Below are 10,059 nucleotides of genomic sequence, written 5' to 3'. Positions count from 1 at the left end.
CCTGCACTACAATTGGCATTAATTTTCCTTCTAGATGTGTTTTCTTGTAAAGTAATGCTTAATTTATTGTTCTTTCTCGTGAATGTTGTGAATCTGATGCTACTGCAAGAATTTTTTTGTGCTTGTGCAGACGTGTATTCACACAGCTGGCGATGAACTCAGCACTGACATTCATCCGTTTATTTAATTATTCATTCAGTAATACAATGTCTTTCCATCTCTTCCAAATATGCTGCCCCAGCCCGATTAGCGCCATCCTAATCACGGAAGAGGGGCGCAATTTACAATACCCAATTAGCCCACGTGGTACGTCTTTGGATCGTGGGAGGGAACCGGAGCACCCGGAGGAATCCCACCCATTTCACGGGGAATGAATACAGAGACTCCTCACCGAGCGGCAACCGAACTGAACGAAGTCCCATCTCAGAAAGTAACATCAGAAATCGCACAATACCCACCAAGTGGTAGAGTAGGCATTCCGGGAAGGAACCAGGACCCGTATCTGCCCATCCAATTTTCTCCGATTGAGATAGTTGTTCCATTGCCGTGAGGAAGAGTGATCATGATATTACCAGCGACGCCGGGGGATCTGAATCCAAAAGGCTTCAGCGAGAAGGAATTGAGAGAATTGGAAAGTAAGTGGCAATTCATGTTTCCGTCGGTGGAGGGGCCGGTTGGTTCAGGGGCTCGTTGCATTGATTATCCTGACATCCGTCTTTCATGATGTCCCTGTACTTGCGTTTAAAAAATCCAACCTAACGAAGACAAATAAACAGCTCCATTAACTTCAGTGTGGTGCGCTGGGGTGGGGGTTTAGTGAGAGAGATGGATTAACATCAGGGGGATGTAGTCAGCGTTACGGCGCTGTGGAGAGGGACGGTGTGAGGGAGCTGGTTTAATATCAATGCGGCTAGCTAAAATCAGCGAAATGGCGCTGGAGGAGAGCGGTCTGAGGGATGGTGTGTGGGTGATAGATTAACATCGATGGGGATAGAGTCTTCAACATGGCGCTGGAGGAGAGCGGTCTGAGGGGTGGTGTGTAGGTGCTGGATTAACATCGATGGGGATAGAGTCTTCAACATGGCGCTGGAGGAGAGCGGTCTGAGGGATGGTGTGTGGGTGATAGATTAACCTCGATGGGGATAGAGTCATCAACATGGCGCTGGAAAGAGGGATCAGAGTAGGACGATGTGGGCAAGTTGGAATAATGTCAGTGGAGATATAGTCAGTGATAAACGACGCTGGGGAGAGGGACCACCGAGGAATGGTGTAAGGGAGCTGGATTAACGTCCGTAGGTATACACAGCGCGCTGGGCTGAGTGGCGACCCTCGGAAAGCAGGTGAAATTCACAGCAAAATTGCGGCTAATAGGAGACCTTGTAGAAAACGATCCCAACCAGGAGCAGAATTACGAATCCACCAGCCGTTCCTCCGACGATGTACGGCAAAGAATCCACTTCGACCAGAGGTTCAATAACAGTCACAATCTGAAAGGACAGGAGAATTCACAGTCCATATGAATACGGTGTCAGTGCTCCTGGAGTCATCACAGATCATAAGGGGAAAGGGCGGGAGCCGTTCATGGAGTCGGAGAGCGTGCAGGGGCGGTGGCGGTGGCGTCTCACGGGGATCGGAACGGGTGAAAGGGAGGAAAGGGATCAGAGTCGGAGAGGGGTGTAGTGGAGAGATCAATGTAGAGGATGTAGAGGGCTGGGAGACCGGGATGCGTGTAGCCGACAAAGATGTTAACTGAGCCGAGGAGGAATGATGGAGAAGGAACGGGTCACTCGTACGGGAAGTAGTGTAGGAAAAGGAGGGAGGCACGAAAATTGGGAGGGATATAGGGGATGGTCGTGGGATCCCCGAGATTGGGAGGCGGTGGGTGCCGACAGCTGATCCTGCCCTGGTATTGTACCCACGTGCGCTCGGAGCAGGGTCTCTCCCTCGGCTCCCTCCTCGCCTTGGTAGTACCTCCGCCTGTCAAAGTCCATGATTCCCGAAGTACGCAGCTCATACTTCCTCATCTTGTCCTGGAAGTGAAACAGGAGTTGGGGAGTGATTCCTTGTCAGGGTGTGTCCTTGCCTCCCCGCTCTGGAAACAGGACTCACTCAGCCCAACCGCTACAGGCCAGGGGTGTGTTGGAGATCTCCCCACTTCCATGCGCACAACACCCGCCATAGGACACTCCCGCTCTCCACTTCCTTGGTGGTGGGGAGGGAGGCTGGGTGTAGTCCATACGCACTGCAGACGCCGTGTAGAATATCCAGTTCACCTTCTGTCAGGGTTGTGTTGGGAGAGCTATAGGTTTGTGAGGTTCGGGCGGCTTGAAGATACTGGAAATTACCACTCGCTCAGGAGCTACACCACCGTTGATCCCTGTAGTAGTCACTACCCTCCCCAACCCTCTCCCGCTTTACCTTGTTCCGACCATTGATGTCGAGTTGCCCTCTGAGAACGAGGGTCGGAGCTGCCCGGTCGCTGAGCTGATCGACAGTACAGTTAATCACCTGATATTCCACTTGGTTACTGTCCTTTGGGGAGAAGGGGTGCAGGTTGGCTGGAGATAGAAAGTACCCCATCCACAGACCCCATCCTCTTCACCCGTCACCGATCCTTCAGCCATCCAATGAATACTCGCCAACAGATCACAGACATTCTCGCTGACTCTGCCCCAATTTACCGCATCCACACCCACTGTCCGCGGACATTCTTTCCCGACTTTGATTCTTCCTTCCCAACCCACCAAATCCCGTCCTCTTGAACGCGGACTCCCCCGACCAGCATCGACTGTCCCCCGCCCACCCGCCAAGTCCTTTCTCACAGTCCATGGCCACTCTCCACATCACCGACTCCCCCATCCCCAGCCCCCGAATCCCCTCCTACCGCCCACAGACACCCTCTGCCATCACCGTCTCCCCCACCCACCGAATCCCCTCCCTCCGCCCACAGACACCCTCCACCATCACCGTCTCCCTCACCCACCGAATCCCCTCCCACTGCCTACAGACACCCTCGCCATTACCAGCTCTCCTTGGGTTATTGGGCTGAACAACGGAAAGTGGAATTTCATTTAGATGTACGCGAGGTATTGCATTCCGGGATGACAGACCGGGGAGGGCTTTCACAGAGGACGATAGGACCCTGGGGAATGTTACGGAACAGAGGGACCCGGGGGTACAGATACCTGAAACTGGCATCTTTCGGCAAACCACGTACAGAGCGTTTACAGGGTGATGAAGAAGGCATTTGGGACATTAACCTTCGTCAGTCGGGGGGACTGATTACAGGAGTTGGAATGCTACTCGGGATCGTGCTTGGAGTATTGTGTTCAGTGGTGCTCGCCCTGCTCCTGGAGAGATGCCGTTAGGGTGCAGAGAATATTTACGAGAATGGGCGGGATCGTGCTTGGAGTATTGTGTTCAGTGGTGCTCGCCCTGCTCCTGGAGAGATGCCGTTAGGGTGCAGAGAATATTTATGAGAATGGGCGGGATCGTGCTTGGAGTATTGTGTTCAGTGGTGCTCGCCCTGCTCCTGGAGAGATGCCGTTAGGGGCAGAGAATATTTACGAGAATGGGCGGGATCGTGCTTGGAGTATTGTGTTCAGTGGTGCTCGCCCTGCTCCTGGAGAGATGCCGTTAGGGTGCAGAGAATATTTACGAGAATGTTGCCGGGACTTGAAGGACTGGGTTATAGAGAGAGTTGGACATATTGGGACTTTTCTGTCTGGAGTGAGTGTGCACCGTCTTTCCCCCCAGGGCTGGGGTACTGAGAACCAAAGGGGCACAGGTTTAAGGTGAAAAGAAAGAGAGACTTAATAGGAACCGGAGGGGCAACAGTTTCACCCAGTTGGAGGTCCATTTGGAACTAGCTGCTAGAGGAAGTAGTTAAGGCATGTACATAAAACAGAGGAAATTACATCACAGTACAGGCCATTCGGCCATTAACGTGTGTCTATCCATGCGCCTATCTAAGAGTTTCTTAAATGTCCGAGTATGTATCGAGTGCCATCCCCGACAGAGAGTTCAACGCACCCACCACTCTGTAACGACTTACACCTGATACTCCCTCGACATTTCCACTCCCTCAATCAACATCACGTAGTGCAGGATTCCCAGAGCAGATCCCTGTGGAACACCACTGGCCACCGAGTTCCAGGCAGAATTCGCTCCATCTGCCACCACCTCCGCCTTCTGAGGGCGAGGAGTTTCCGAATCCACGCAGCCAGCTTTCCTTCCCTGGATGGCGTGACTCACGGCTTTGTGAATGAGCCAGGCATGGGGAAACTTACCAAACGCCATACTAAAATACATATATACCACATTCACAGCACTACCTTCATAGAGACAGCACAGAAATAAGTTCTTAGGCCCATCTAGTCCGTGCCAAGCTATTTCAGCTGTCTGCTCCCATCAGCCTGCTCCTGGATTATAACTCTCCATAACCCTGCCAAGCACCTGCTAATCAAACTTCTCTTAATCATTGAAGCCGAGCTCGCATGCTCCACTTGTGCAGGCAGCTCGCTACACAGTCTCACAACCCTCTGCGTGAAGAGGCTTCTCCTCATGTTCCCCTGAAACTTTTCACTTTTCACGCTGAACTCGTGATCTCGAGTTGTAGTTCCACCCAACCTCAGTGAAAGCAAAGCCTGCTTGCACTTACCCTATCTATATCCTTCATAATTTTATATAATTTTATATATCTCCATCAAATTTCCCCTCAGAGCTGGATCTTCTGCGTTCCTAGGAATAGAGTCCTAACAATCAATCTTTCCACGTAGCTCAGGTCCTCCGGACCCGGCAGCACCCTTGTAAATGTTCTCTGCACGCCTTCAAACTTACTTCCATCTTTTCCGTAGGTAGGTGACCAAAACTGCACACAACACTCTAGATTAAGCCTCACCAACGTCTTATACAACTTGAACACAACATCCCATCTCCTGGACCAGAACTTCGATTTATGAAGGCTAATGTGTCAAAGAATTTCTTTACACCCATCTACCTGTGACGCCACTTTCAATTAATTATGGTCCTGTGTTCTCAGAACCCCTTGTTCTACCGCACTGACTGTCTACCTTGGTAAGTCAGCAGCGAGGTGTTAATCCGTGACGCAACTGTGCGCACCTCTGCAGGTGATATTGAACGGGATCTATGAGTTTAAACGGAGAACGTTTTATTTCCTGGGACAGAACTCCGGAGGGAGAGATGAATCAGTCCCCGACTTCCCCGTTCGCATCTCCCACCTATCTCCCCAAGTCTCCTTGTTCAAACGTTCCCGTCTCCTACCTCAAAGAAGAGAAAATCTACAGGTGCCAGAAATCAAAGCAACACACTCAAAATTCTGGAGGAACTCAGCACTTCAGGCAGCATCAATGGAAAAGAGTGCAGTCGACGTTTCGGGCAGAGACCCTTCATCAGAACCCAGTACTTCCATAGATTCCGCCCGGCCTGCTAAGTTCCTCGAGCATTCTGTGTGTGTTGCCTGCCCCATTTCTTCTGACTCCGGACCAGTCACATCTATCCGGGAGACAGATCTCTCTGTCACGGAATTTATCCCTTTTCATCGATTCAACCGCATGACAACAAGCACTTCGGTCCAAGTAGACGACATCGAGCCAGATTCCCATCTAATCTGGTTCTAGTTGCCCTCGTTTAACCGATATCGCTCTAAACCTTTCCTATCCACGTCCCTGTCCGAGTGTTTTTAAAATGTTCTTACTAAATCTGATTTAACCACTTTCTCCGGCAGCTCGTTCCATAAACTGATCACCCTTTGGGTTAAAAACTTGCCTATGGGGTTCCTGTTAAATCTCCTTCCTCTGATATTAAACATGTCCTTTAGTTCTTGATTTCCCACCCCTTGGGAAAATGTCTATGCACATTCACTCTATCTGTTCCCCTCATGGGCCTAGACATCTCTGTGAGGTCTCCCATCAGTCTCCTACACTCCGATAACTAAAGTCCCAACCTGCCCAGTCTGTCTCTGTAACTCAGTGCCTCGAGTGCCGCCAACATCCTCGTATATTTCCTCTGCATTCTGTCCAGCTTAATTGCATCCTCTCTACAGCAGGGCGACCAGTACTGAGCACAGTATTCCACGTGCGGCCTCATTAGCGTCTTGTACTCAACGTCCCAACTCTGGTACTCGGTCTCCTGACCGAAGAAAGTCAGCATTCGCAACTCCTTCTTCACCACCCCACTCCCATAACCTTCAATGCTGACTAGCAGCCCACCCCAGATAAGACCTACCATCCAAGAAAGGCCCTGGACGCACTTATGTCGGAAGGCCGGCTGGACGCGGGGCGGCCCAGCCCCGGCATCGTCCTGTATGCAGTATTCTAGCAGAAACTTCACAGGGTTGAGGAAATCTTCCATGCAGTCCTGAAGAGAAAGAAAAGGAGTGAGGGACAAAAAGAGGGAGGAAGTGTCCCATTCACAGATCTCCCAGGCTGTTCTAACGGTAGGGAAACCGTGAACAGGAACCCAAGTGCATTCTAATGAGAGGAGAGCCCTGAAAGGTGCTGCCAGTGTGTTCCAATGATAGGAGAATCCCAAACGGCAATTCCAGTGCGGTGTTACTGGAGGAGAACCCTGACATGGCTTCGCGATGTATTCTAACGGGAGGGAGCCACAAACGGTGACCCGGTGTGCTGTTACAAGACGGTAACGACGATTCTTGTGTGGCCTAACGGAAGAGTAATCCTGAACAATCCCTTATAGTCTTCCTGGTGTGGTCTAACGGGAGCTGAAACTCTGATAGGGGACTCCAGTTTGGTATAATCGGAGAGACTCCTGCACGGGCCCCCTTGTTCAATCGAACCCGAGGAGAACCCCGAACAGTGTTCGCTGTGTTCCTACGGTAGATGAACATTCCGGCCTGTGTGACCTTATGGGAGAATTCTGAATGGGGCTCCCGGTGCCGTATAACACTCAGGGAGCCCTGCACTGGGCTCTCAGTGCAGCGCAACGGAACAGGTGCTGGGGACGGTCTGTGTTACCTGCACGGAGATGTTCAGCGGGATGCATTTGCGCCGTTGGGTGAGAGCCAGCTGCTGCACGGCCTTCTTCCCTGACGCTGAGAACCACAGCCGGTTCTGCTGCTTCCCGGGATCGAGCTCTGCCGTGAACTCCAGTGTGACGTTCAGTGGATCTGGGTAGGTGGGGAGAGCAGAAACGGGTCAGAGGGGCAGGACAGAGACAGACCACAGATCGGACCCCACACACGATCGCTGACCTGTCCCCTGAGCTGACCACTGATCGCTGACATCCCCGGACATGACCCTGTGATGAGCTGACCACTGATCGCTGACATCCCCGGACATGACCCTGTGATGAGCTGTCCGAACCGCTGACCATTCATTCGGGCCCTGACCCGATCACTGACCTGTCTCTCCCGAGCTGACAAACGTCCCAATTGCTGAACAAAACCCTGGCCCCGAATCTGACTCTTGGACAATTACTGACCTGGCTGAGCTGACTGCTGACCCGAGTCCTGTTCCAACCCTTGACGCTTGACCAAACATGACACCAAATCCGACCCCTAACGTGACTCCTGATCCGATCACTGATTACATGACCCGAGCTGACCCTGACATGCACCTCCCTGAAATTATCTCCATCCTGAAGCCTGACCGGGCCCCTGATCTGTGAACGGTCGCGACACCCAACTCACCTGGGGGTGGGCGGGAGCTGGGGCTGAGCAGGAAGCAGAGGTGGCCGGTGAGGCTAGGCGTTCTGTCAGTTCTCCCCATCTCACAGTCCGGTTCTGGCCACGGGATCTGCGCCGGCTGGAAATTTAACTCTAGATGCAGTTCCATAACCGGACGACTCCTGGGGAAATGGAGGGAGGGAGGGAGGGGTGATGTGGATGGTGGGAAGTGGAGAGGGTGAGGTGGAAAGGGGAGGCGAAGAGAGGAGAGAGGGTACGTAAGCTGAATGGGGAGGGCAGAGGGATGGGAGGGGAAGGGGACCGAGATAAGGAGGGAGGAGTGAAATGAACAAGTGGGAAAACAGACCGGCCAAGTCGTGCCATGCTGCTCTCCCACTCCGCCTTGTCATTCCCTCCCTCCTGCTTTGTTTTTCACCTCGCTCCACAAGCCCAAGATATGCCTCAAGACGTCTGTCCAACCCTCCGTCTTCCTCCCTCCTCCTCCACCCGCCCCGCTCTCTACGACGCCCCACGCCCTCCCTCCATCCCTGCCCCTACTTGTGCCCTCCATCTACCTCTATCCCATCCACACCCCTCCACCCCTCATCGCTCCATTTTGTAGGAGGTACCTGAGGACCAATCAAAATTCGGGAAGTTAGTGATTTGTTTACTTTTCTATGTTCTTGAGTAGAGGTTAATAAATTTCGTTGTTTATTTATAAAACCCCGACTCAATTTTCATGTCGCAAACAGGAGAAAATCTGCAGATGCTGGGAATTCAAGCAACATACACATGTGGAGCAGTTTATGCTCCGAATCTACACTGGTGCTGCTCCCCAACTTTTCCTTCGACACGTTGACGATTACATTGGTGCTGCCTCCTGCACCCATGCTGAGCTCGTCCATTTCATTGACTCTTGCCTCTAATTTTCACCCAGCCCTCACATTCACTTGGTCCATCTCGGACACTTCTCTCCCCTTTCTCGATCTCTCGGTCTCCATCTCTGGAGATAGACTGTCCACTGACATCTTCTACAAACCCACTGACACTCATAACTCCCTTGATTGTACCTCTTCCCACCCTGCCAAATGTAAAAATGCTATTCCTTATTCCCAGTTCCTCCGTCTCTCACATCTGCTCCAAGGATGAGGCTTTCCATTCCAGGACATCCCAAATGTCCTCTTTCTTTAAGAATCATGGTTTCCCTTCTGCCGTCATCAATGATGCCCTCACCCATATCTCCTCCATTTCCCGCACTTCTGCCCTCACCCCATCCTCCCGTCACCAGAACAGGGACCCTGTTCCCCTTGTCCTCAACTATCACCCCACCAGCCTCCGGATCCAGTATGTTATTCTCTGCAACTTCCGCCACCATCAACAGGACCCCACCACTAAGGACATCTTTCCCTCTCTACCCCTCTCTGCTTTTCGCAGGGATCGTTCCCTCCGTGACTACCTGGTCCACACGTCCCTCCCTATAGATCTCCCACCTGGCACGTATCCCTGCAAGCGTAAGTGCTACACCTGTCCCTACACCTCCTCTCTTACCACCATTCAGGGCCCCAAACAGTCCTTCCAGGTGTGGCAACACTTCCCTTGTGAGTCTGTTGGAGTCATCTATTGCATCCGGTGCTCCCGGTGCTCCCTATCACCTCTCATGACTCTGGCTTCTTCTACTATCCATAGTGCTTTCCCCTTAGATTCCTTTTCCACCTCTCCTGCCTATCCCCCCCCCCGCTTCCCCTCCCCCACCCCTTGAACTTTCCTCTGATTGGTTTTCCATACTCCCCCCACCTTCTTTATAGGGCCCCTGCCCTTCCATCCTTAGTCCTGACAAAGGATCTCGACCCGAAATGTTGACTGCGCATTTCAACGGATGCTGCCCGACCTGCTGAGTTCATCCAGCTTGTTTGTCCGTCTTGATTTGACCACAGCATCTACAGTGTACTTTGTGTTTACACACAAAATGCTGGTGGAACGCAGCAGGCCAGGCAACACCTATAGGACGAAGTACAGTTGACGTTCCGGGCCAAGACCCTTCATCAAGACTGTTTTCATAACAATACCAATACCATATAGCTTACTGAGACATCGAAGATTCGTGCTCCTCTACTCAAGGCAGCAACCTGATAAACCTCTTCCAGTAGCTTCTCCAAATCCTTCATGTCCCCTCTGTAAAGGGCGACCACAATTACACACAATACTCCAGATGCGATCCTAACGGAGTTATTGCACATGTTCATGTCAGTGTTAATGGTACTGATGTCGAGAGGACTGAGAGCAACAAGTTCCTCAGTATGAAATCTCCAAACCCTGCCTCGGTCCAACCACGTGGATGACCCGGTCAAGAAAACTCATCGATGCTGCTACTAACTCAGGAGACTAAAGAAATGCGGCATATTCCACTAGTATAC

The 10,059-nt window shown here is 51.9% G+C and overlaps 1 protein-coding gene across 1 annotated transcript; it reads right to left on the bottom strand.

Annotated features, from left to right (window-relative positions):
* Positions 1-251: 251 nt before the first annotated feature.
* On the bottom strand, positions 252-7,814 carry LOC132382718 (uncharacterized). Its single transcript, XM_059953169.1, has 7 exons — positions 7,670-7,814; positions 6,996-7,147; positions 6,247-6,378; positions 2,419-2,532; positions 1,920-2,030; positions 1,377-1,487; positions 252-755 (listed from the first exon to the last, which is right to left on the bottom strand). Exons 1-7 carry the CDS (start codon positions 7,812-7,814, stop codon positions 648-650), a joined length of 873 nt encoding a protein of 290 aa, XP_059809152.1. The 3' UTR covers positions 252-647.
* Positions 7,815-10,059: the final 2,245 nt, after the last annotated feature.

Source organism: Hypanus sabinus, chromosome 29, assembly GCF_030144855.1.
Source record: "Hypanus sabinus isolate sHypSab1 chromosome 29, sHypSab1.hap1, whole genome shotgun sequence".
Lineage (NCBI taxonomy): Eukaryota > Metazoa > Chordata > Chondrichthyes > Myliobatiformes > Dasyatidae > Hypanus > Hypanus sabinus.
The sequence above is the reverse complement of the archived record's forward strand: the minus strand, read 5'-3'. Positions and strand labels throughout refer to the sequence as shown.

Excerpts from the sequence above, each read along its gene's own strand:
- LOC132382718 (XM_059953169.1), bottom strand. The coding sequence starts at position 7,814 with ATGGAACTGCATCTAGAGTTAAATTTCCAGCCGGCGCAGATCCCGTGG. Across the intron at positions 6,379-6,995 it reads CGCTGAACATCTCCGTGCAG|GACTGCATGGAAGATTTCCT; the intron begins GTAACACAGACC and ends CTTTCTCTTCAG. Across the intron at positions 2,031-2,418 it reads ACATCAATGGTCGGAACAAG|GACAAGATGAGGAAGTATGA; the intron begins GTAAAGCGGGAG and ends TTTCACTTCCAG.